This window comes from Curcuma longa, chromosome 6, assembly GCF_044706935.1.
Source record: "Curcuma longa cultivar G26 ecotype Majalengka, Jawa Barat chromosome 6, ITB_CL_G26_1.1, whole genome shotgun sequence".
Taxonomy (NCBI): Eukaryota; Viridiplantae; Streptophyta; class Magnoliopsida; order Zingiberales; family Zingiberaceae; genus Curcuma; species Curcuma longa.
Window position 1 is genome coordinate 7,282,940 of NC_133866.1, and position 26,515 is coordinate 7,309,454.

At 42.3% G+C, this 26,515-nt stretch overlaps 5 protein-coding genes across 6 annotated transcripts; 2 read left to right on the forward strand and 3 right to left on the reverse strand.

Annotated features, from left to right (window-relative positions):
* Positions 1–647: 647 nt before the first annotated feature.
* LOC141831037 (SKP1-interacting partner 15-like) lies at positions 648–5,333 on the forward strand. Its single transcript, XM_074718484.1, has 2 exons — positions 648–1,993; positions 4,963–5,333. Exon 1 carries the CDS (start codon positions 744–746, stop codon positions 1,974–1,976), a length of 1,233 nt encoding a protein of 410 aa, XP_074574585.1. The 5' UTR covers positions 648–743; the 3' UTR covers positions 1,977–1,993; positions 4,963–5,333.
* Positions 5,334–8,426: 3,093 nt separating this feature from the next.
* On the reverse strand, positions 8,427–9,130 carry LOC141831039 (auxin-responsive protein SAUR71-like). Its single transcript, XM_074718485.1, has one exon. The coding sequence runs from the start codon at positions 8,972–8,974 to the stop codon at positions 8,600–8,602; it is 375 nt and encodes a 124-aa protein (XP_074574586.1). The 5' UTR covers positions 8,975–9,130; the 3' UTR covers positions 8,427–8,599.
* Positions 9,131–10,493: 1,363 nt separating this feature from the next.
* On the reverse strand, positions 10,494–15,024 carry LOC141830720 (CSC1-like protein ERD4). 2 transcript variants are annotated; one of them, XM_074718137.1, is made up of 7 exons: positions 14,261–15,022; positions 13,661–13,806; positions 12,563–12,838; positions 11,643–12,487; positions 11,274–11,529; positions 10,823–11,204; positions 10,494–10,717 (listed from the first exon to the last, which is right to left on the reverse strand). In XM_074718137.1, exons 1-6 carry the CDS (start codon positions 14,529–14,531, stop codon positions 10,824–10,826), a joined length of 2,175 nt encoding a protein of 724 aa, XP_074574238.1. In that variant the 5' UTR covers positions 14,532–15,022; the 3' UTR covers positions 10,494–10,717; position 10,823. The 2 variants fall into 2 exon arrangements, with proteins under 2 accessions (XP_074574238.1, XP_074574239.1); XM_074718138.1 differs by having other exon boundaries at positions 10,494–11,204; positions 14,261–15,024.
* Positions 15,025–15,776: 752 nt separating this feature from the next.
* On the reverse strand, positions 15,777–19,581 carry LOC141831012 (receptor-like serine/threonine-protein kinase SD1-8). Its single transcript, XM_074718463.1, has 7 exons — positions 18,183–19,581; positions 17,954–18,073; positions 17,703–17,839; positions 17,151–17,361; positions 16,549–16,786; positions 16,319–16,469; positions 15,777–16,245 (listed from the first exon to the last, which is right to left on the reverse strand). The coding sequence occupies exons 1-7, from the start codon at positions 19,489–19,491 to the stop codon at positions 15,934–15,936; spliced, it is 2,478 nt and encodes an 825-aa protein (XP_074574564.1). The 5' UTR covers positions 19,492–19,581; the 3' UTR covers positions 15,777–15,933.
* A 1,617-nt stretch (positions 19,582–21,198) lies between these two features.
* LOC141830671 (G-type lectin S-receptor-like serine/threonine-protein kinase At4g27290) lies at positions 21,199–24,336 on the forward strand. The gene is made up of 7 exons (XM_074718088.1): positions 21,199–21,452; positions 21,544–22,658; positions 22,737–22,999; positions 23,087–23,297; positions 23,387–23,624; positions 23,690–23,834; positions 23,901–24,336. The coding sequence occupies exons 1-7, from the start codon at positions 21,235–21,237 to the stop codon at positions 24,210–24,212; spliced, it is 2,502 nt and encodes an 833-aa protein (XP_074574189.1). The 5' UTR covers positions 21,199–21,234; the 3' UTR covers positions 24,213–24,336.
* The last annotated feature ends 2,179 nt before the right edge of the window (positions 24,337–26,515 follow it).

Here is a 26,515-nt window from a genome sequence, read left to right on the forward strand (position 1 = left end):
GTTGCGGCCCCACGACCATTTATGAGGAGGTAAATCAAGAAACTGCAATTGGTCACGACGCAAGAGAGGTAAATCGAGAAACTGCAGTTGCGGCCCTACGACCATTTGTGAGGAGGTAAATCGAGAAACTGCAATTGGTCACGACGCAGGAGGGTATTGCCTGGCTAAAATGATAAATCCCAGTCAGTCTCATGGACTCAATCCCTGGGGGTGGTGGCCGCCCGATCCGGTTCTATGGAAGTTTTCCACCGACCACCAGGGTAAATCAGGAAACGCATACGGCCAATCCAGATGTCCAACATCTTTTGATTGCGTTCCCCATTTGAAGAAAAATTATTACAAATACGTCGTAACTGGGGATCGAACCACGAGTCCCTGGGTCACAACCCGGATGTCCTACCGTTGCACCATTACTTCGGGGACGAAGTCAAACAATACTTTTTTGCATCGTAATTTTTTGATTTATTTTTTTATAGATAATCGTGAGTTCATCGTAATTTTTTGATTTATTTTTTTATAGATAATCGTGAGTTGATCATATAGAACCGTTAGATGACAAATTTTATTTATAAGTAAAACATTCGTCCATTGGATGGGATGGGATGGGATGGGATGGTCATGGCAGGGGCGTGAATGCGTGATTAGGTGCCAGCGTGGGGCGACTGCGCTGCCCCTTGAAATCCTGTCGCCAACCGCTCTGCTGACCTTTCCTCTTTCCGCCTTCGCAGCCGACGACCAGGACCATGCGCGTCTGTCAGGCGGCGGGAGAGGAGGTCACCGCTGGAGCCGAGGCGGAGGAGGCGGCGGCGGCGTGCCCGATCCAGCTCCTCCCGCAGGACGCGCTCCACAACGTGCTCGGCCGACTGCCTCTCCACCAGGCGCTCGCCTGCCGGCCCGTCTCTCGCGTCTTCCTCGACGCCCTCTCCTCGCCTCCCTTCCTCTCCTCCCTCCCCTCGCTCCGACTCCTCGCGCTCCGTCACCCGCGCGCGGCCTCCGCGCCGCACCCTTCGCTGCACGCCTTTGATCCGGCCCTCCGCCGATGGCTCCGCCTCCCGCTCTCCTTCCTCCCCTTCCCCTCGGCCTCTCCCGTCACCGCCTCCCCCTCTCTTCTCTACCTCTGGGTCGACACCGCCCCCTTTGCCCCAGCTGCCGATGCGGCCGCCAAGAGTCAGACCAAGTCGCTCGTTGTTTGCAACCCCCTAAGCGGATCGTACCGTCTTCTTCCCCCGCTTGGCTCCGCGTGGTCTCGCCACGGAACCGTGATCGCAGGACCTGGTGGATCCGTCGTCATCGTCACCGAACTCGCGGCGCTGTCCTACGCGCCTAGCCCGGATCGATGGCTCAAGTTTCCACTCAGCCTTCCCTCCAAACCCCGGAGCCCGATTATGATGTCGGGTTCCGTCTTTGCCCTCTGCGACGTCGGCGCCCCCTGGAGGAGCCAGTGGAAGCTCTTCTGTTGTAGCCTTGCAGACCTCGGAAGAGCCCACGGCTGGGCTCCGATTGAGCGGCACGAGTGGGGGGATGTGTTCGACATCTTCAAGCGACCACGGCTGCTTGCGGGGGCAGGTGGCCGCCAGCTTCTGATGATCGGAGGCCTGAGGTCGTCCTTCGTGCTGGACGCGCCGTGCTCGACGGTGCTGATCCTACGGCTGGACCTGGACACCATGGAGTGGGATGAAGCAGGGAGGATGCCCTTGGAGATGTACCGGTGCTTTGGAGGCGGCTTCTCCAGTCCTTTGGAAGTGGTGGCTGCTGCGGCTGCGGCAGCTGGTGCCAATAACAAGGTGAAGGTTTTTGGTGGAGATGGCAAGGTATGGTTTTCTGGGAAGAGAGTAAGAGGAAAACTGGCAATGTGGGAAGAAGGTGCAGGAAAGAGTGACGGTGGTCTGTGGAGTTGGGTTGATGGTATCCCAGGTTACCCCGAAGGTATGTACAGGGGTTTTCTCTTTGATGCTGGATTCACCTCAACACCGTGAACGAGTGGAAGAGATCGGTGAGATTTTCTGCCCAGTTCTATGCTTTCTGTAGTCTACTTATTATTGATTTATCCACCACTTTGCAAGGAATATACTTCTGATTTGTAAATGCATTCGAGTTATTTTGTTCATCCCTTTTGAAGTTCTTCATCTTCAAGATAGCATCTCTTATTGATTATCAAGTGAAAATTTGATTAATTTGAAACCAAATGTATCTACAAACATTTTTTTTGGCTGCTAGCAAAGTCTGTGGTTTATCAAGTGGTTGCATTTTCTCTCTGGCTTTTTACCTGATTTGGTGGTACTAGTTATTTCAGATCATTATCTACAGTGATAATTATTTTAAGGCATTTCATTGAGGTATATGAGGAATGATGAAGGATGCAGATTTCAGTGGGGAAGTCTCATTGTTTGAGTCATTGTCAAAGAGTTAGTACACTGTTTGTGAAAATTTAATGGGAGTAGCTGTGATCCCCAAATTTTCACAGATTCAGTTGAGACTTGTTGAGTTATGTCCCCTGGATGTTATTCCAAAAATAACAACTGGACATTCTCTAGGAGATACTAGGAATCAAAAGTAAGGTTGAAGGGAAAAAAATATTAGACTGGATTTCTTATATGAAGACTAAAAAGACATATTATCTAGACCTTCAATTTGGAGAGTAACTACTAGATGTTTTAGGAAGGTTTTTTAACGTTATTGTTAAAGATGTTTGTCTAACTGCTTATCCTAAAAGCTTGACCTATTAGAAAAGACATCAATTTATATATTTAGGTTGTTAATACTTTACGATCACAACACTTATCCAGATGAGACCAATGGACATGGAGCCTCCTAGTTTCAATACTCCCCTCATGCTAATCATGACTCAAAGGTATAAGCCTAACTTATTATTATTATTATTTTGACACAAACAAGGCTCGAACCTGAACCTTCAACCTCATGCTCTAATATCATTTTAAATACATTTGGCTAATCACTTATTCTAAAAATTTGAGTTATTAGGAAAGCTACTAATTTATATATTTATAGACGACGGCACTTGTTCCTTTGGGACCAATGGGCATGGGGCCTCCTAGCTTCAGAGATTATTTTATTCTTGAATACAGTTAACCAGAAGTTCTCTATCCAAAACAAAACAGTTTTACCTGGCAAGTTAACTTTTGAGGTTTTCTCTAGGAGGTTTTCTTAATTGCCTGCAAGTTGTAAAATTGCCCATTGTTTCTTTCTTAAGTTGGCAACTGGGCTTTATGTTATGCAATAGTGCACAGCATACAGTAATCCTCTCCAATTTCTGGATCCAGTAAAGTTTGTTCAAGATGAACCCAGCTTTTCTTTTCCAGTAAAAGAAAAGGCAAAAGCTAAATATGTTTTCCCAACTGTTGAAAGGATGTGAACAGTGGATAAGTTAGAAACTTTACTTGAAAGAAAACAACAAGACTAAGAAAACAAAAAACAAGGACATACTTAATGTATCATATGACGTTCTGATTTTGTGATGTCAAATTCTTAGTATTGATTTTCCCGTAAAAGTCAACATCTAGAATGCACACTAGTATTAGCTCAATATAGGCATAGATGATGAGTAAGAAATACTCTGATTATTTGTGGGATTAATTTTTCTTTTTTGAGAAACTTGTAAGAAGATTACTAGTTCCATCTTGGTTTGCGTAACAAACATGACTGTACTATGAAGCCATGATGGAAGGTCTAAGCATTTTTATTCTGGAGAATATATCTGCATAATGATTGATGGTTTTAATTGGTTTAGGTACTTCCACATCAGGCTCAACTTGGACCAAAACAATTAGTTATCTTTCTTTGTTAGAAAAAGTCAAGGAAAAGATGTTTTAAGTTCTCATAGATCCAGGATAAGGTCTACTGTCAATACTTTGAAAGGTCATAATAGCATACTAGTGAATCTAAAATTGAGAGTGGACTACTTTATTTGATGCTTAAATATCCATTTATTAGAAAAATGAAGACTAGGAGCATCTGATACTAGGGTGTAATCATCACCAGTGGAACTGCGAAAGCAGTATGATGGGTTTATGCGGGATTCTCATTAAATTCATCATTTATATACTTTGGAGTTGGTCATTTGGAATTCATCATTTATCCAAGACTCTCTGTACTTGTTTATATCTATTATGACTTAGGTATTACTTTAATGGTCTATCAGCTTTCAAACCTATCAATACTTTCAACTATAGTCTCTTGAAACCCATAGTTATGGAGGGGCAACACTCTCAATGAATGTGTTGGCCTCAATTTAGTGATAAATTGATATGATTTATATTTAAAAGTCAACGTTGCAATTCAGGAGATAATCTAGATATTAAATACTGCAAGGCAGCATTTGATTGATAAATAAGTACAGGATAGTATTGGTAATTAAATAGTTTGTGCAATTAGACCTTCTTATATGGAGGAAAATAACAAGGTTACCAAATGGATATTATGTTAGAAAACTTTGGGTACATGCCAAGTTAACATTATTTGATCATAATTTCAGATGAACCATGCTGAAATGATTTTGGCATGGGCCATTCCAAACCATGCCAGAGGTGTCTGACAAATGGCTGTAATAATTCCTTGCTATTTCTGCTTTGTGACTTCTATTTGGGATATGATTGCTATTTCGTCTGAAATCATTACCAATAATGTTACAGAACTGTGTCGATTGGCATATTTCTGTAGGCATATTAAATAAATGTTTAAGATGGTAAAAAATTTGGTTAGCACGACAATAAATTGAAATTATTGAATAATTCTCAACATATGCTGCAATATTGCAAGTCATGGTAGCTTTATACAGTGTCAAACATTTTAATTGCCTTGAGCAAACATGTCCAGGCTTCAAGACTAGTAGATCATATCAAGCTTATCACATGGTTATATATTTCTTGAAGGCCTTATTTGTGCTCTTTTCAAACAGTGAATTGTATGGCTAATGTTCCCTTTCTTTTCTTGTGTGTTAAATAGGTCTCAAATTGGCAAGATCTGACTCCCATTCCTTTCTCTTCCTTCACGTTTCATACTTCTAACAAATAGCATCAAGGAGTAAACATTATGCACGGAAGAACATAATCATCATATCCATGAGGAGCTGTTGATAGAGAAACCTGCAGTGATGCCTTTGGATTTGTGCACTTGAAATTCTTCTGTGTAGCTTTGATTGTTTGATCCTTGTGTCAATTTGTTTGGCAATTTCAACATGTAAGAGTGACCATTGCTATTGTTTGGTCAGCTTAGAATAGTTGTATGATTTATATTTCAGCAACCAACATATTTTGAATGTGTTTGCCATGTATCAGTTCTTTAATAATATCTTACAAAATGCTGAATATAAAGTTATGGCAGCCATGTTGCATGTAAATTTCTTGCTGTTTTTGAATGTTTTTACAATGTTCATAGTAATTAATAGGAGGTAGATGGCTGAGTTAAATTGTATTCGTTGCATTTATGGTTCTGTAGCATTGATGCATCATAGAATTTAATAGTATCATGTATTGAATCTGAGGCAGTTGTCTTTTAAGATGCAATCTTCTGTTGGTTGATGTTTGATCTCTGCTCGTTCTTTCTTCCAATGTAAAAAATATGTAACCATACTTTCTTTGGATAACTTTGTTCTAGGTGCTCGAGTTCGTTTGAGTTCATTCGATTAAGTTCTCATTGATCAACGGTTGTCATCCGTTTGCTAAATCAACAGTGCAGCATAAATTTAAGTTCCTACCAACAAAGCGCTCATTGTGCGTGTGTGTATGGCAGGGTCGGGCTTGCAGATTCTTCGATATTAGGGGTATAATCGAACACTTACTTGCTCGTGAGAAGAGAGCATGCTATGGGCTTTTGTGTTAACTCCATTAACACAGTAATATTAATAAGGAAAGCTCATCGAAGTTTTTTCGATGTGGGACTATTCCTCATGTACTTTTTTATATAACATTAATTTCTAAGCCTAATTTGAGCAATTAATTTCTCATTCACCTTTAATTGATTTTGAGTAAATTAATAGTCTAGATTTATCTACGCGAAACGTAAATTTTGATTTTGAAGTCAATTTCAACTTTCATCAATTAATGGTACCATGATTTTTCATAAAATTGTATTAGTCTTTTAAAGATTCCAATATCCAATAGCTTTCGAGCGAATGGTCCCCCGAGATGCAGACAAGAAGGCATAGATGCGGAGGGAGGGGGACCTCTTTAGGTAATCGAATTTCTTCAAAACTATGTACATTGGCATTGAACTCGTTGTCATTCGATCAATTTATTTAAGCGAGATAAGGTGGGATACCTTGGTCTTGTGGTGATGTCGAGGTGGCCCCAAGTCTAAGCATCCACCAAACAATTTTATATTCGATAAATGTAGTTGAAGAGAAAAGGCGAAGGGCACGGGAAAGATGCTTTCTGAAGCGAAAGCGTTAAGAAGTTATTGGTCAGCATTTTTTTTTCTGCTTGTTTTTTCTTTTTTGTTTTTTTCTTTCTTGTGTGATTATGTGATCATGGTTCCGCCGCCACCAATTTACAATAATTTCTCAAGTCAATCAGTATTCATAAAAGGTGCATTCCACGTCGATACATGTCATAATATCAATTCGATTATATCCATAAGAAGACATTCCACATCTACAGACAAGACAATGTAAATGATGACCTCTCTCTTAAATTATTTAGTATTAAAATTACTAAAATTACTTTTAACATATATATATATATATATATATATATATATATATAGAATTTCTCTGCCGCGCGACAAACGTCGCGCGACGCCGTGCGCGACAGCCGACCTTCCTTCGTTCATTGTCGCCGTTCGTCGCCGTCCGATCACCGTTGGCCGTAATTTCAGACTCGTTGGAAGCGCAACTCGACGGCGCACACATCAGGCATCGGATTCCGGCCGGATTGTGGCCGGAATCCGCCGCATCTAATTGGGCTTTATTATTTCGGTATTTTACACGGCCTCTGGTAGGGCAGAAAGCGCGTGAATCGCGTGGCGGGGCAGAAAGCGTGTGAATCGCGAGCAAAAAGGAGCAGTATGGCAGAGGTTGCTTCTCCTCTGGTTTCTCCGCGCGGCGGCGGCCTCTGGTAGGGCAGAAAGCGCGTGAATCGCGCGGCGGGGCAGAAAGGGTCACTTGCGGCCGTCTCCGGCAGCAGGCGAACAAGATCCCACGGAATCGCGCGGCGGGGCAGAAAGCGCGTGAATCGCGCGGCGGCGGCCTCTGGTAGGGCAGAAAGCGCGTGAATCGCGCGGCGGGGCAGAAAGGGTCACTTGCGGCCGTCTCCGGCAGCCGGCGAACAAGATCCCACGGAATCGCACGGCGGGGCAGAAAGCGCGTGAATCGCGCGGCGGCGGCCTCTGGTAGGGCAGAAAGCGCGTGAATCGCGCGGCGGGGCAAAAAGGGTCACTTGCGGCCGTCTCCGGCAGCCGGCGAACAAGATCCCACGGAATCCTGGCGACTTCGACAAGGATGAAAGGGGGGCAAGGCCACTGGCGTGGAACAGAGCGACGTGGAACAGAACGGCGGTCGTCTGCCTCCACGTCCTCTACTTTTGCGGGCGTGCGACGGGCAGCGGGCGCGAGGCTTGCTGGCGCGAGGTGGGCCTCTGCGATGGGATGCTGCCTTCGTCGGTCTCGGGAACTTGCTTGTTTGCGTGCGTGCGGAGAAAGGATAGGCAGGGCTGGCGGCAACGAACATGACCTTTTTTTTTTTTACTTGCATCCAAAATGATTTTGAACTGTAGATTTCAAAATCCTAGAAACACGCTAACTACAATAAACGTAAATAATTTGACAGAATTTTGTGTACTGGAATCTACTAGATCCAAGTAACGGAAATCAAATTGCATCTTTTTCCCACAATTTCGGAAATAGAGATCCAACCAGAAAGATAATACCTAGGGGTATTCGAGTTTCTCGGATCCGGCGACGTGGACGCCGGCGCGTTCAACGGATCCAAAGAGGGAAACAGCGGAGGCGGACAGGAGGGGGGCGGACGCGGAAGACGAGAACGGCGGAGGGGAAAGGGATTGCGCCGAAAAAAAAACCTAGGGCTCTGATACCATGTCAGAAATATTTCTATTCTGAATTGATTGAAATATTACAAGCCATAGGTCCCTATTTATACATGAGTATAGGGACTTATTTTAGACGATTTATTCTAAACAGAATATTTAATACGATTTATTCTAAACAGAATATTTAATAGAATATTTAATATATATAATATTCTAACATAAGGCACCGAGAAGAAAACAAAACAAAACAGAACAAAACCTAAAGATATGCTTTCAGAAGTTTAATTACCTTTGATGAACCATTTTGTTAAACTATCAGTAAACTCAGATTAAGGTTGTGTAACAGCATATTTTAGTTCAAAACATCATAAGAATTAACCTCTTATCTCAACAACAAGAACGAGCTTAATTAACAAGCCTAAATAATATAAAACATCAAACTTATCAAACAGAGTTGTCCAATCTATCTAGACAGTTCTTGATTTCCTTCTTCATTAAAATAAATACACAGTATCACACATAACAAAAGTTGATTGACATCGAAGGCGATCTTAAAAATGGAACTCTTTAATCTGAATTTGTCTTCCTTTTTGTCAATCTCATTTGCACTGTCGATCGGAATGCCGTTGATCGGTGGCGGCGGGATCGAGGAGGAGGCCGTCGAAGGAGCGGAGCAGGTAAACCTCCTCGGCCGCGACGTCGGCCGACGCGGCGAGGAGGCGGCGGAAGAGAGGGACGGGGCAGGGGATGCGGAGGACGCCGCGCTGCCCGTACCCGAACTCGGCGGCGGAGAGGTGAAGCAGGTCGAGGAAGGGCTGGCGGCTGAGGAGGTCGGCGCGGACCTCGTACCGCTCCATCTCATCGCCCACGCGCACCGGCACGTGGCCCTGCGGCGGCGTCCGACTCCGCCGTCTCGGGCTTTCACGGACGTTGGGGGCGGAGGAGTCCGCCACCTTGGACGGCCGCCGGAGCATTTGGCGAAGGGGCTGAGCTCTGTTTTGGGCTGATGAAGCGGGTAGTTATTTATAGGGAAGAATGAGGAGGATTGCGTAATAAAATATATAATTAAAAGAGGATATTTGTTATAATCATCAATCATTGCAATCATTACGGGTCAAACACCGAATCTAACAAAGATACTTGCGATCTGATGGTGGATTCTCGCGCCTACTCCGTTTTACGCACGACGAACACTTGGCGCATGAAGTACATCCTCTCGGAAAAAAAACAATTTTATAAATTAAAAAAAAAACCTAGAAACCACGAATCTGGTTCATCGAAAGAAGAACACTTAGACATCAAAAGTTGAAGTTAACAAAAATTAAAAAAAATTTAAAAAAAAAACAAAAAAAAGAGACAAATTCTTGGCTCCGTAGCCGACTCGGTACGGCCCCTGTGACCGCTCCGTGTAGTGGTCGTACAGCTCGTGATACGGACAATTTCCATTCTGTTTGTATTTTATTTTATTTATTTATTTTTTAGCATGACGACAAAACCAGTTGATAGTTTAAAATGGAGTTGCCAGATCAGCAGCGCGCATGACTGACAAATTCATCCAAAGCTAAGATATATATAATTTTATATTTTATCTTGATTAGATTATAAAATTTAATTTCACATTAAATCTGTAATTATTATTTATGATATTCATTTTTAGATTATATTAAACTTAGAGAGTCGACTCATCCTTGCGCCACACTATTTAGGATCTGATCCGATTGACTTGTCTATACCACTCGCCAAATAGATTGGCTTGGATTGCTTGGCTCCACCCTCACATAGATCACCTTTACAACATTGATGTTCTTATTTGAGATCGAAGATGGATGACCCGCTAGTGAGGTGTCTTCTAGATTGATTAATTCTCAAGATCTAACTAGGAATAGGTTATATGAGTCTCTGCAAAACTTAACTAGGATTAGAATAGAAGCTAAGATAACCATTGGCTTAACCACTCTAATACTCAAATCAGATCTCTAGAAATAGAGAAGAAGAAAATAATAGAAACCTGCGCCCATAAAAATAGACTCTTTTTTATACTCCCAATCACTCCATGTCCTCTGCTTATCATGGTATCCACATTCCTCATAACTAAGAGGACTAATAACCGCATTTGAAGGTATCTAGAATGAATTGAGCTGAAGGAGTCGGACGTGACCGAACTGAAAGAATCGAGTGCGGCCAAATTGAAGGAATCACGCATGGCTAAACTAAAAGAGTAGTATACCTCTTAAACCTGCCTCAGCATACTAGAGCATATCTTGACTTAGCACGTCGACACATCAGTGTGCCAATTGACCTGCCTCGAGTTTGCCTTCTCCGAAGCCAATCTCCTCGACTTATTTGATTTCAACTCAACTTGACTTCTGACCGATCAGTGGTGCCACACATAGGCTACCTATCCTCGCCACATCAATCGACAATCAATTAAACTGTGTATTTCGATAACAATTTCGCCTTATCAAACATATTTAATAACAAATACCAATAAGCTAGCTTAGCTTCATGATCATGGATTAGTTGCAAACTCCTTGAAAGTATATGGCATTCACAGTACAACAGATTGTATATAGATTCTAACATGCTTCTAAGACAATCTCTAGAAACTGAAAAAAAAAAAAAAAGAAGAAGAAGAAGAAGAAAAGCAACTAGAGAACAAGAAAAAGACCTTCACTCGCTACTACATCGAACACCAAATCGGAAACAACTTTGATACCCTGTAAGAATTAATCGACAAACTCGAGTTAGATTGGCTACATCGATCATCTAAAAGATTGAATGAATGAAGGGAATAGAACATCAGGGAAGCAGTGGATGTTTACTTCAAAACGACGTCGTTCTCAGTGACTGTGCGCGAGCATCTTCAAATTCGTCGCCTCCCTCAAACTTGTCGTTCATCAAGCATGGCGGAACGAAAGCTGTGTATATCGCTTCCATGTTCGGGATCTCCTTCTTACCCTGGGATGCAACCTCCAGTGGATTGTGGACGAAGGCGAGGTAGAAGTGCTCTTGGCACACATAGGCGAAGATGAAAGAGACCACGATGATAGGAATGAGCAAGGGAGCATAAAAGAATTCCCTCAACAAGCCAATGTAACCGAGCATGGTGACTTGATAGACGATGAGAGCTGCCATAATCCGTAAATACATGTGAGGCCACATCTGGCCGTAGCTCTCGTAACTTGGGACATAAACTTTGAGAGCCTGCGTCGGAAGATAAACAAGATCATATTAGTAATTCATCGATCAAGTTAGGATCAAACAAACGCTCACCTGATTACGAGCAAGCAGCCAACCAAGGCCAAAGTAAACCACTCCGAAAGGAATGATTATAGGTGCTATCACTGAGTAACAAAGAACAATGGTGACGATAAGCATGTCATTAGGAATCCTAGTCGCATAGCCGAAGTCGCAAGGAGCCCAAGCTTCTCTGACCTCAGCTTCTGTTTTGCAAAGGTATCTCTTCTTGAGATGGAAGATGATGAGAGGAACAATACGCGATAGTTCAAGTCCATAGCCAACAAAGAATCTGAGATCCAATCAAGCATGATATATCATTCAATGTTCTTTTAATTGCAACAGGAAAGCTGCTATGGTATTCAATGTTGTAAGAAATTTACAAGGAAAGGGCAAGAATCATACTTGAGAGCGACGTAGGTGAGGAAGAAAGTAGCACTTTTAGGCAGACTTTCTCCGAGCAGGCTGGTAATTGTTCCAGGGTGATCTACAAGAGTCTTTAGTGAATCAATCAATGCGCCGCCAATTGTTACTCCAAGGAAGACATTGAAAACTATGAAGTAGAAGTACTTCCCAGAGGTAGCTCGCATTACATGACTCTGTGAGGGTATCCCTTCTGTCTTCGACAGAAACATAAGAAAAGACGGCAGCAAAGCCATGAATACAATGAGAGCAAGCTGAGGCAGGTAAGCTTCCAAGACTGTTCTAATCTCTGGTTGATCCACAATCTTCTTCGTAAAGGGCAGATACTTTTTCAAATTTTGCACAGTTGTAAAACCAGAGACGAACGCAATGGGGATCATGTAGAAGCATACAGTAAGGAAGACAATCCCATAAACAATGAGAGATCTTATCTGTCTCTCATAGAACTGCTTTGGCAAGTTTGTCCATATTAACTGCCGTGGCTCGGGAGCTTCCATTACCGTCCATGTATCAATTTTCTGAGAGTGAATTGTCTGGGCAGCAGAGGCAGCAGCAGTCTTGCTGTTGAAGAAAACTATGGCTGCCTGTTGTTGTTTCTCTCTCAGGGTGGTACTTTGTTCAGCCTCTAATTTAGGTACCAATTCCTTTAGTTTCTCATTGCAGTGTTCAATGGTGTCGACCTTTTTGCCAGTGAGACCAAGAAAGCCTAGTCTGTTTGTTGGCCTTGTACCCTCAGGATTGCCTGTAGTTTTCGACTCCGCATACACTGCTTCTGCTCGAGCAAGTTTCTTTTTGTAACCATCGATCTCTGCCCAGATTTTATCGGCCTGAAAGAAACAAATATGAAACAATGACAAGTGTTTCAGATAAAATCAAACCATACCTATGCATCATGGGCATACCTCTTTGTTATCCGTGACAACCATGGACTTGTAAAATGTTTCCGGGTGAAGTGATCTAAAGTATGATTCCACATGATCCTTCATAGACTGACCTGCTGCAGCTGCTGGTATGTCTCTCACCAATACTGCAAACTCTTCAGGTCTTACTTCTGGACTTATTTTCGCTCCAGCTCTTAGATCAGCGACATGTCCATATGCTTTCCACAGCACATAGTATGTCGTAAAAGAAACGAAATATATTCCAAGTAAAAATGCCCATAACCTAGGACTTCTCTTCTGGTATAATCAAAACAACAAAAGACCGAACAAAATCCAGGTGAGAAATCAGTCTTGATTGATCTACGGAGGCCTACAACTTGGCCATTATCCTCAAGACAAAAGGTGAAACTAATATATATCACATAAAAATAAGCTATACATGGTTGAGATGAGATTTTGTTGTTTTGTTTCCTATATGGGAATTTGTTGTCCATGTAAATATGTAGATAGAAGTGCTAACAAAATCGTATTGCCTAAGAAACTTCTTATCTTGTGCAAAATGTTACTGTTTCAATCTGTGCAAATTAGACACTTTGATAAGGGTATTGCAACACTCCCTAACTTGAAGATGAGTGAAGGATTGAACACCAACCATGGCTTAAAAGGGAGTTGTATACTTGCATTAGACAGTGAAATCACAAGAACAATACCAAGGTCAAGTAAATGGAAAGATAATCCATGTCTGGAAGTTTAATACAAGAACTAACTCGACAATAGTGCATGTGGACAATTAGAATTTGACACTAGACTACCATTGTTTTTCCTTTAATATCTGGTGTGATAAAATTTCATACCAATTGAGTCATAGAGCTAGCCAAATGATTGAGGATCATTTGGCCATCGTAACTTCTCACAAACAAAGTGCACTAGCATCCTATATTTTCCTAAAGATTTTGCACTAAAAAAATAATGCCAATACGTTCAAGAACTCTTCGGCTTCAGAATAAGCCATGCTTAAATGAACACTGTTAAACAATCATTGAGAGAGCCAAGAGTATCAAAAGAATGCGCATTACATCAATTGAAACATGTAGATCAAAACAGACCAACATAACTTACATTGACATGCCCCATGGTCAATTTGTCAAGGTTCTTGAAGCTTCCCTCGCTATTGCTATCCGAGGAAGATGGTGCAGTAACAGTTGCTGCCACTGGAAGAAGAACTGGCAGCAGCACAATTCCAGAGAGAACCAATATCGCTAAGACTGCATGAACAAAGGAACAAATTACTTGAGATGATTGCATGACTGATGGTGGCATTTCTCAGAGAGTCATTCAACAAATCTGCTAATTCTTGCTGAAAGCAACAACGGAAATCTCCGAGACAATTTATCAAACAGTTCATAGTTGACATCTATATAAAAGTTTTGAAACTCTCCATGTATATTTAGCATACTTGGCACGAATGGCATGAACTACTATTTAATGACCAGAAAAGGATTCATGGATCTAACGATTCGACTAAAAAGCAACAAAGAGATTTCAGGGAGAAAAGAGGAAATCCAATTACATACACAATCTAAAGCAACAGGTTTGTCTGTGTTGACAGAGTCAAACAGATTCTTGGATGACGAAGAATCTAAAACATAAGGTCAAGAAAAAATGAGACAGGCACAAAAGTTGGCCGGAAAGATGCAAACTTCCACATGTAGCTCATACCTGAGCTGATGAACACGAGGTAGACGGCGGCGTCGACGCCGGCTGCGGCTATGACGTCGGCCTCGGAGGCTCTCACGGCCTCCCTGATCCACGCCAAGGGATTCCTAGTGCCGATCCGCCCTTCCAGGGGGTCCAAGCCCCGGAGGATGCGACTGGGATAGTAGATGACGGCGTTGCCGGGCCTCCTCTGCAGCCAGGTGAAGGCCAGCATCAACGCCAGGAAGATGATGAACGACGTCCCCAGGGACGTCACGAACGAGCTAAAATCCATCCTTTTTTTTTCACTCTCCTCCTCCCACTTCCTCCCCCTCTCTTCCCTGTTGCAACTGTGCTAACTACTACTCCTCTTAAAGATCTTTCCTTTCTCGAAATAAAGTCTCCTGATCTTTCCTTTTTATATTCTTCTCTCTTCCACACTGCAGAGGAAATATTATTTGTGTGGCAGGAGAAGGGCAACGCTGTTCTCTTTGCAGCTCCACATGCTAATGATTACCAGTTATGCAACGCCATTTCTTCTTCTACCGGTGCTTCAATCAACGAGGAGCTGAGCTGGGAGAAAGATCGATGTCGACGTGACGATCCGCTTCTTGTTGAAAAGGATTCGACTGCGATGCCAAAGCCAAACCAATCTTAGCTAACCACCTAAATTACCCAAGTAGCCTTGAGATAACACTCCCTTCTCAAATGCCACTAGCTGAATTAGTGTCCGACATGTCTGCCATGGAAAGCTTCAACACTCCGACCAAGAACAACTGGCCAACAAACACCATTTGATAAAGAAGGAACAGGGCCTCACCTCTCTTGCTTTACAAAGCATGCATGCTGAAAAGAAAATCTCATATTTCATTGGAAGTCAACCGCCAGTGGATCATATCCAGCTCAGGTGTACGGGCCATACTGGGCAATACGGTCATTTTGGAATCTACCGGGAGTACACGCGGCGGCACCGCGTGCCCTGCCGACACAGCGGGTCAGAGCCTTGGGGATCGGCGGGCAGATCGGGTCCCGCGGGAGTCCTCGCGGCCCCACACCGGCATCGCTTGCGGCGGGGGAGACCGGGGCCGACGCAGGCGCCGTGTCGTCCACGCGTGCGTTTCGCAGGTCGTCGACGCCCAATATAACGGCGCACCGGACGCGTAGCGGCCACGTGGTCCGCTGGGAAGGCCCGGTTCGCTTGTCGGCCGGCTCGGGCGAGAGGATCAGCTGTCACGCAGTACCCTGCCGGGTACGAAAACCAGGGGTGTTATTTTGGCACGTGGACGTTAATTTTCGGTAGTTGATACGGTTGGCTCAATCTGGTGCCGGCTGTTGTGGGAAATCTTTGAACTGAGGCATGTGACTGGATAACGATGCGACGGGTTGATGTTATTGTCTGGGCCCATGTTCCAACGAGATTTTTAATTATTTAGCGTCTACTTGTTAAAAAAAAATATTAAATTATATATTTTCTTTATATTATAAGTCCCCCAATGCGATTTCATTTAGAAAAACTATCTATTTCTCAAGAAAAAGAAAATTACTGAAACAGAGTTCAAAGAGGGATGATCTTATCTTATTTTCAGTTGAGTTAGTCGATCATATGTTTACACAGAAGACTCGTACACAAATACCTTGCTCTTATGCTTAAACATATTTTGGTATTTCCTACTAGTACATCTTCTGATGAACATTACTTATCGACCTTCCAACTCTGTAAATGATTCTCTCTCTGTGGATTGGGAATGTAGATCAGGCATTGCTGAGTTTACATATGAATCTGTTGAAGAAAAGAAACCTGGTTGTTTAGGTTCTGGTATGAGAGAAATGTTGTCGATACTGCCCAACATCGTTAGAACCGAGGAAATTGTTGGCCTGTCTATGGGAGACTCTTGAACGCACAGAAGTCCAATTTTGGCACACCTCAAAACCTCATCCTCTGAAAATGAGCGACCGGCATTTTTATCCACTAAATCAAGGCATTTACCTTGTTTCCACATCATCCAAATCTAGAAGAAAATGTAAGCATGATCAAGATATGAGCACGGTTGAAATATAGAAAATGGAGATATTTACACTTACATGTCCTAAGAGGTTCAGTTGCAGCTTTGAGTGAGACTGACCTCTGTTCTTTTGGCCTGTTATGATCTCAAGTATTAATACCCCAAAACTATATACATCGGATTTTACTGAAAACATTCCATCCATGACATATTCTGGAGCCATATATCCACTACAATAACGGTAGAAATATATATTAGGACCTAGTATATATAATGTAGTTAGAGATAATTGAAATTGTTATTACTCACTATGTTCCGACAACTCTCTTAGTATTTGCTTCTGATTCTTCACCTCCAAATATCCTAGCCATTCCAAAATCTGATATTTTGGGATTCATTTCTTTGTCTAGAAGAACATTACTAGCTTTGAGATCCCGATGGATGATTCTGAGTCTCGAATCATGATGCAAATAAAGAAGGCCACGAGCAATTCCTAGAATGATGTTGTATCTTTTTGTCCAGTCCAACAAAGCACCTTGAAGTTCATCTGAATAAAAATAATACTGTAAATTTACTTATTGATCAGTTTACATAATTCAATATATATATTGTGTGGTCGATATGAAGTGACTAACTTAAATTATTTCTTAGATCAACTTGAATTCCTCTCTAGGAGCATATATACAAGAGTTGGGGTTTAACTCAAACTAGAGCAAATATAAAATTTTCTAGTTGACTTTGACCTAAGCTCAGTAAGCAAACATAGTCAAAATAATGAAACATTTTTAAACTAAACTAATAACCAATAATCAAACTATTTTAATGGATGTCAACTCTTAAACAAATAAAATCACTTTTCATAGTGTGGACAAAAATATATATAATCTATGTGAATGGAAAAATTCACTAACCAAATAGGATAGCATCCAAGCTTCCATTAGCCATGTATTCATAGATCAACATTCTTTCACCCCCTTGAATGCAGCATCCAAGTAGCCTTACAAGATTACGATGTTGTAGCTTTGCAATCAATGTAACCTCATTTTTGAACTCAGCTGCACCTTGAGTCGATGTGTTTGATAATCTTTTTACAGCTATTTCTCTATCGTCTTCCAACTTCCCCTACATGCAATTTAGTGTCATCTTTTTTGGTAAAAGTGTCAAATATTGTTTACATAAACCAAACTACTATTTTCACCAACAGTAAGATTTGACTAGGAGAAATTGATCCAAAGGCCTCTTGTTAGTTTACATGAAAAATATTCCTGCCATGTATAGAAATTCCCTATTAGAGCCCAAGAAAAACTCAAGTTTACCCTAGATTTTCAATCTAGAATTTTTATGTTGAAAAATGCAGAAGGTGAACTTGGGGGAAAATTTTCAACAACTGAATAGGAAATTCCTTACAAGATCATATATGCAAAAAGAATGAAATATGTTTAAGAATTCATTCTATTCCCTACCTTGTATACAGGCCCAAAACCTCCTTCACCAAGCTTATTGTCTACTGAGAAGTTGTTAGTTGCATCTCTAATTGTGCTCAAGTCAAATAATGGCAATTCCAAGTTCTTCTCTTCTTCATTTTCAGTTCTATGAAGACCTACATATCAAGAGAACAATTCATGCAGGAAGTTAGATAACATCTTCAAGGCTGGCGTGACCAGACAAGAAGTCAAGATGACCAAGTAAAATAGCTGACAAAGAACGAATTTACTTCTTTTCTTCCTCCAAATGAAGTAAGCAACACAAGCTAGGAAAAGAATTGTCAGAGGAAGTATCACAATCATCACCACCATGTATTTCCGGAGAGAATGCTTAGGCGAAGGCTCAGATGCTGAAGGATAACAGTAATTGAGTCAGTGCAAAAGTTGAATTTGATTGCTCATAAAACATATCGTGTAGTTCTTTTGCCTGATCAACAATTTAATCAGTATGGTACTCACCTAAGTCCACTGCTGCTAGCTTGACATAAAGATCTTGCCCTAATCCACCTTCATAAACTGTGATATCAGTGAGATCAGTTGTCCATATTATGCATCCACTGCCACTGTCGCTAATGTTAGAGGCTGCATACGCTCTGCAAGAGCAATTTCTCAAGCACAATTCCCTGCACTGCTCCAAACTCAAGCTTGCATTCACTGTCGCTCTAGCCGTGTCTGGCAACTTGGTGCCACTTTGGGTCCAGAATCCATCAGTCCCATTCTGGCATGCCAATGTAGTCGTCCTCACGCAACCGTCTGACCCATCCAGCAGTTCCCAGTTCCTAGGGTTCCTAGGGTGAAACCCCTGCAAGCATGCACAACGCGGGGAGGAGCTTGGACGGCAGTAGCCATTGGGGCCGCAGGAAGACACGCTATCGCACAAATCCTTGGGCACGTACCAGATAGCGTTCCAAACTTGTAGAGCCTCCATCCACACGATGAGCTGTAGGTGACCAGTGTTGTTCACGACCCACCTCAAGATGGCAGGAGATTTGTTGTTGGGCAAGTAGGTGACCTGAGTGGGTTCCACGTCGAAGTCTACGAGCCCGTCGGATCTGTCCCTCACCTCCGGGACGCCGCTGAGCCAGCGGCCGTTCCATGGCCCTGCGCGCCAGTGCGGTTGCGTCCCGGACCAGAGGAACAATTGGGAATCGCCCTGCACGTCTAATCCGAACGAGTATAGTCCCGGAGCAGGATCGATGTCGTTCTTCCAGGACGTCATCTTGATGTCAATGATTCGCCCAGTCCTCATCTTCCTCTGCCCCAAAATCATGCCCGGAATGAACGTGTCCGTCGGGAAGTCGAAGCTCTGCCACGCGAAGCTGTCAGGCTCATCGTCCTCACGGACGACGAAGTTGCCATCGTCGAGCAGCTGCGCGACGGGATTTACAAGGGCCGGCGCGAGCGAGGCAGTAGACCAGACGACGGCCGAAGTCGACCCATCGACGAGGACCAGTGTCCCGTTACTCGTCATAGAGAGGTTCCCGAAGCTGGCAGTAACCGGCAGCCCGCGATTGGCGATCCACACGACGGCTCGGACCGGGATGCGGTTGTACCACACGCCGACGTAGCGGTTGCCGGATCCGTTGGGACTGAAGAACCCCAACCGGAATCTGCCGCCGGCGGATACCAGCGACGACGCTCCGTCATCGAGGAGGAGAGGCAGATCCGGGGTCAATCTGTCTGCTCCACTGCAGATCGCGACCAGAGTCGCCGCGAGAAGGAGAAGAGGGAAGAAGACGACCGCCGCGAAGCTTCTCGACCTCATCATCCTTCCTCCCAATTTCTCGTCAAAATCGTCGGCAGCGGCCGGAGATGTTTATAATAATAAATTAATGACGATATTGGCCAATCGCGTCCTGTTCCTTCTGCCGTGTCCGCAGGGAAATAGCTTGAAATTAATTGGCAGTTGACGACGCTGACGCTTTTTTTTTTCAGTGATAGTGGACTCATACTGGAATATGCGGACACAGCTAGTGTTCTCTTCAAAAATTATCGTGATATTTAAATTTTATTATCAAATAATACATTATTTATTTTTTAGATGGGGACCACCACCATAAGGAATCATGTCGACATGTTCCACTATTTTAATATTTATGACGTCATAATGACACCAATATCGGAGAGAAGCATTAATATATATACATATACACGAGTTTAATATTCTACGCGACTTTCTTATATGTGTTCGTGAGCGCTACGCGCGATCTATCATCCATCACGCGATCGCGCGCTAGATTTAACCGTCCAAATGTGAGAATACACAATATTCCGCTTCCGACTACCGCCGCTGCCACTAGGGGTGGAGGTAGGTTTCCACGAGAGGGGGGGCCACGGGCGTGCGATCAGACTGCCAATCTCATGTCCTCCTTCTCTATTTAATGAAAATCAAAAAGCTGGGGGCGGTGGCCCTTATCTGCCCCCCTCGTGGCTCCACCCTTGGCTGTCGCCGTGCTCGCCACGTCGTCTGACTACTGTCGGTCGTCGACCCGAGCGCGATCGATGCCCCGCTTGCTGACGCATCGGTCGATATTGGATTCTGATTGGATTGTGGTCGGAATCCAACACAATTTGATCGAAAATGTGACCAGTAGTGGCACGTGTCGATTTTCGACCAGTAGTGGCACGTGTCGATTTTCGACCAAATCGTAATCGCATTCTGATCAAATCGCGATCGGAGACTGACCGAGAAAGGACCGCCGTCGTAACCACATCAGAGAGAAGCATTAAAAAATATATATATATATAATGGGGGCGGCGCCGTGCGGTGGGGTGCGAAGGTGGATGGAACGCCATTAATGAGGTAGTTTAAGTTGCACGACTTGACTTAATGAAGAAAAGGATGCTCTGTTGTCCTTCATATTTTATTTTATTTTATTTTTAAATAATATCAAAATCCGTTTTAAGAAAACAAAATTAATTATATAGCATGAATTTGTTTTTGGGAAAATAACTCACTGATTAAAATCTGATTCAGTCAGTTGTGGTTTCATGACACTGCAAATGTTCCAGCTGTCGCTAGTTGATCTTAAGGAGATCTAACCGCCATTCTTGACTTTTGACTTTCTGCCACGCCGTAGTTGACTTTGGCTTTATAATAGACAAAATGGAACTATAGTTAAATTTATTAAAAACTTTAAAAATAATAATAATAATTGCAATGCACTAGTCTACTAAAACTTGAGCCACAACAATGTTGAAATGGAGAGACAAGTCATGATCATTCCTAGTTTGATGCTTTGAATAGAAAACAAACAAACAAACAAACAAAATGCTTAATCATTCTCCCCCACATTTTCATGTCCACAGTCAAATATTTTGACAAACCGGTCAAACATACCTTGCACCTTCTTCAAAGTCTAGATAATGTTTCGAACTTGTATGATTAAAGTCAACGGGTGGCGCACGGAAGAAGAATAATCAAGAGCCCAGTGCCGTTCGAATCCATTCAGTAAACAACTCGAATAAATACGAGGAGAAGCATCAGCTAATCCTCTGATCCTCTTCAGCCATGGAAGGGAGAACTGCTTCCTCCTCTTCGTTCTCCTTGGTTTGTCTTCTTTTTCTGTTTGTGTCTACTTTCTTTTCGATCTCTAGAGGAGCAGACACCCTATCGATAGATCGACCTCTTCTCGACGACGATACGACCACCTTGATCTCCCCCAACGGCAACTTCCGGTTGGGATTCTTCAGCCCCAATGGATCTAACAGTCGCTACGTCGGCATTTGGTACTGTTCTTCGTTAGATTCTGATGATTTTTTTTTTTACTATAATAAGCTCATCGTTTTACTGGATTCTGGATTTGATTTTCCATAATAGGTATAATAATATCCCCCTTCAAACCGTCGTGTGGGTCGCCAACCGCCGCCGACCGATCGCCGACCGATCCGGCAGCCTCTCTTTGACCTCCGACGGCGCCCTCGTCATCTCCGATGGGTCTTCCAACTCCACCGCCGTCTGGTCGTCTGGTTCGCCCGCGCCGGCCCTCGAGAATCCGGTGGCGCAACTCCTCGACGACGGGAATTTCGTCGTCCGAGAGGCCGGCGACAATGGCGCCGAGGAAGAGAGCTTCGCGTGGCGGAGCTTTGACTTTCCGACTGATACTCAGATCCCCGGGATGATGATGGGGCGGCGGAGGCTCAGGAATGGGGTCGACCACAACATCAACCTGACGGCGTGGACGAGCGACGGCGACCCTGCTCCGTCGCAGTACACCTACGGCTTGGAAGTGGAGGGCAACCCGCAGTTGTTGACCTGGTCGGGGACGCAGCCCTACTGGCGCGCCGGCCCGTGGAACGGCCGCTGGTTCAGCGGCGTGCCGGAGGTGACGGACATGTCCGACGGGCTCGTCTTCTTCGACGTGCAGCCCAACCGGATCACCTTCTTGTACAACCCCCAGAGCACCGCCGTCTTGCGGTGGGTGATTCACCACTCCGGCCAACTCCAGCTCATCGTGTGGCTGGAGTCGGAGCAGGACTGGAACATCATCTGGTACGTCCCCAAGGATCTCTGCGACAGCATCTCCTCCTGCGGCCCCAACGGCCTCTGCCGTCCGAGCAGCTCGCCGCTGTGCGCGTGCCTCCCGGGGTTCCGCCCCAGGAACCCCACCAACTGGGGGCTCCTCGACGGGTCCGACGGCTGCGCGAGGACGACGGCCCGCGACTGCCGGAACAACACCGACGGCTTCTTCACCCAGCGAGGCGCGAAGCTTCCGGACACCTCGAGGTCGACGGTCGTCCCGACCCTGACTCTGGAGCAATGCAGAGCCCTCTGCTTGAGCAACTGCTCCTGCACGGCGTTCGCCGCCTCCAACGTCAGCGTCGGCCGGAGCGTCAGCGGATGCATAATATGGACGACCGATCTCACCGACATCACCGTCTACCAAGGCGGATTGGGACAAGATCTTTACGTCCGATTAGCCGCAGCGGATCTGGGTGAGCAACCAAAAATCTCAAACAAACGAAGCTCAACGATTCAATCACTGCTTAATTTATCTATCTCAATCTGATCAGTATCCGAGTCTTCTTCACCTGGGCGATCTCGTCGCCGGAATCTCGCGGTGGCGATGGGCGTAGTGCTTCCTGTGGTGGCCATTTCGCTGGCCTGCGCTGCCTACTTCGTCTGGAGGAAGAAGAGAGGTCCCCAAATCCATCAGAAAGCAGAGGGGGAGGACTTAGAGCTGCCATTGTTGGACTTGAGCACCATCAGAGACGCCACCAATGGCTTCTCCATCGCCAACAAGCTCGGGGAGGGAGGCTTCGGGCCTGTATACAAGGTGAAATTTGGTGACAAGAAGCCATGGATGCCATTAATATCGCTAGCTGATAATTAACATCAAAAACAAAACAAAAATTCTTTGTAGGGGAAATTGGGGGAGGAGCAAGAAATCGCCATAAAGAGATTATCAACGACATCGACTCAAGGCGCGAATGAATTCAAAAATGAGGTAACTTTGATCGCAAAACTGCAACATCGGAACCTCGTTCGACTTCTTGGATGTTGCATTCAAGGGGCGGAGAGGATGCTGGTCTATGAATACATGCCTAATGGAAGCCTCGATGCTTTCTTATTCGGTTAGTTCAAGCTGTTCTTTGTCCCTGTGATTATCTCTTTATTTTCTTCGAATTAAGCAGCAATTTGTGATCGACTGTTATTTATTCAGATGAAGTTCGAGATAAATTGTTAGACTGGAGAACACGATACAACATCATAATTGGAATCGCTCGAGGTCTTATGTATCTTCATCATGACTCGAGGCTTCGAATCATTCATAGGGATTTGAAGGCCGGTAATGTTCTTCTCGATCAAGATATGAATCCGAAAATATCAGATTTCGGAATGGCTAGATTATTCAGAGGTGATCAATCAGAAGCAAACACTCAAAGAGTCGTCGGAACATAGTAAGAACTTATAATTGTAATCATTAATTATTAACTTCATTTTATAATTTTTTTTATCGATGCAGTGGATACATGTCTCCTGAATATATCATGGATGGAATATTTTCAATAAAATCCGACGTCTATAGCTTTGGCGTATTGGTACTTGAAATTATAACAGGCAAAACGAACAGAAGAGTTTTTCAGCATCAGACGAATCTTCTAGAATATGTAAGTCTTTTTATTACCGCATATATATATATTGTTATCGGTATGATGATTTATTTACAATTGTAGGCGTGGAACATGTGGAAAGAAGGTGAATGGTGGAATTTGGTGGACAAAAACATCGACCAAGTATTTTCGAAAGTTGAGGTTATGAAGTGTATAAAAATTGGACTCTTATGTGTTCAGGAGTGGCCTAAAGATCGACCAACAATGCCTTTAGTGTTAACAATGTTAGACAACACTGAAGATATCAATCTCTTACCAGAACCAAAGCAACCATGGTGTGCTTCCAAAGCAATTTCCTCTGAAGATTCAGCAACCACTCATCTAGATTCAGGGTCTATAGGCAAAGAACTCGTCACCGAGTTACAAGGACGATAGAAAATTATCATCCAAAAAATGTATACAAAGAGTCGTCGTATGAAAAGTATAAGATATGTAAGAAAGATTTTGCACAAGCATGTTTACTAGGAAGTTTGCTTCAAAGTGAATTTCTTCTTCTTCTTCTCCGATTATTATACTTTGTTCTTTTCGTTCATCTTCATCTTCTAATTCGTTAACTTTGACAAACTTGTTCATGACTTCAACATCGGCATACAAATCGAATCCACTTGCCCTAATTCATCTAGAAACCTTGCGTGGCTTGACTTTAGCCATTTTCAACTATTTTCTTTGATTTTTTTTCTTTCTTTTATCCATAAATTTCAACCTTTGAACTTGACTTCAGCATAGAAACCTCTAAAAGAGAAACATAATTTTCAAAATTATAAAAAAAATTAAAATAAAAAAAATATCATGCACTTCCTCAAATATTTATGGGCAAAAATATATTCATTTTTCAATTAAAATTAGATGGACATTTTCAATTAAAATTAAATAATCATCATGAATTGTTTGAATTATCTTTATTCTTATAGCAACTACCTACTAATTTTTATATATTATAAAAGTTAAAAGATAAATGTTACACGTTGTTAGAAGTTAACATCTAACTTTTAGAATGATTATGATGATTACGTTCATTTGAAATGCAATAAATATCAATGGAGTCTCCATTATTTGTTTTACTCATTAAAATATTATTTTAATTAAATTATTAATTAGAAAAGTAAAATAATATAAAATTATCATCGTAGAAGCTAGCAATTAGTTTTTACGAAGCTAATAACAAGTTTCTAAATATTGTAGAAGCTACATGTTATCTTTTACATAGTCGATCATTATCAGATAATGTTTATTTAAAATATAATAAGTATTATAGAATCTTTATCATTTTATTTTGCTCATTAAAATATTATTTTAACTATATTATCACTCAAAAAGCATGATCAAAATTATATAAAATTATTATTGTAGAATTAAGCTGACAATTAACTTACAACGTGTAAATGCTAATTGCTAGCTTTTATAAGATCGAATGATCATATAATAATATAAGGGTATTTTGAATAGTTGGCGTTAAATAGAACATCCATTTAATTTTAATTTGAAATGGAGTGTCCATCTGACAATTTTATAAATGATGAACGTTCTCTTGATTTTTATCACCGTTGTAGAAGGTAGCAACTAGATTTTACACGTTATAGAAGTTAATAACAGGTTTTTACACATTATAAAAGTTTTATATTATCTTCTATAATCGATCATGAGTAAATAATATTCATTTAAAATAGTAAGTAGTCTACAATCTCTGTTATTTTATTTTACTTATTAAATCATTCAGAAAAGTAAAATCAAATTATATAAAATTATTGTTGTTGAAGCTAACGATTAATTTCTACATGTAAAAGCTAATTATTAAATTTTATATAGTCGAATGATCAAATAATATAAAAATATTTTAGATAGTTCACATTAAATAAATTATTTATTTAATTTTAATTGAAAATTGAGTATCTATATTTTGGAAATGAGGGACTGCTTTTTTTTTTTCCTTCCTTCGATTTGAAAATTAATTCATCCTTAATTAATTTCGTCACTCTAAATAATTAAAATAAGTGTGATACGATATATATTGTGGACTCAAAGACCAACTGGATCCCGAAACGTGTCCCTAGGCATCCAATAGCTGCTAGAAAAGTGGCACCCATAGAAGCAGTCCACGTATATAAGCCTGAAAGATCAAAATAACCCGCCACGTGGCGCATTGATTTAATGGCCAAACCTCCAGTTTAATGCCTCATCAATTCAGGAGCTCTCCCTCTAATTAAATAAATTAACCATGTATTTACAATGATTAATCCTAATGTTAATTTAATTGCCCCCTTCCAATACCTGCTCCTTGCTCATAATTTTATAGTGTGACACATGGCCTGCTCTTCCAAATCTATTTTAATTATTTGATGATCGCATCAACTTAGACTTAATATTTAATTTGATATGAGTTTATTTATGTTTTTTTAAGTTGACATATTTAATTTATGCCAATTAATTATAGGGGTAACTGAATCAAAATCTCATCCAGGTAAATTAGAAAACACTTACGATGATCTATGGTCGGTGGGATAAATCGGCCACCCCCAGAGATTGAGTCCATAAGACTGATTGAGATTTATCATTTTTTAATTTGACTTTCTTTATTTTTGCTATTTACTGGAAGGAAATTATCCATGTACTCATGTGTTGTAGTTGAGTCTCAAAAAATTCACTTTCTCTAATCTGCTATTCACTGGAAAGAAATTATC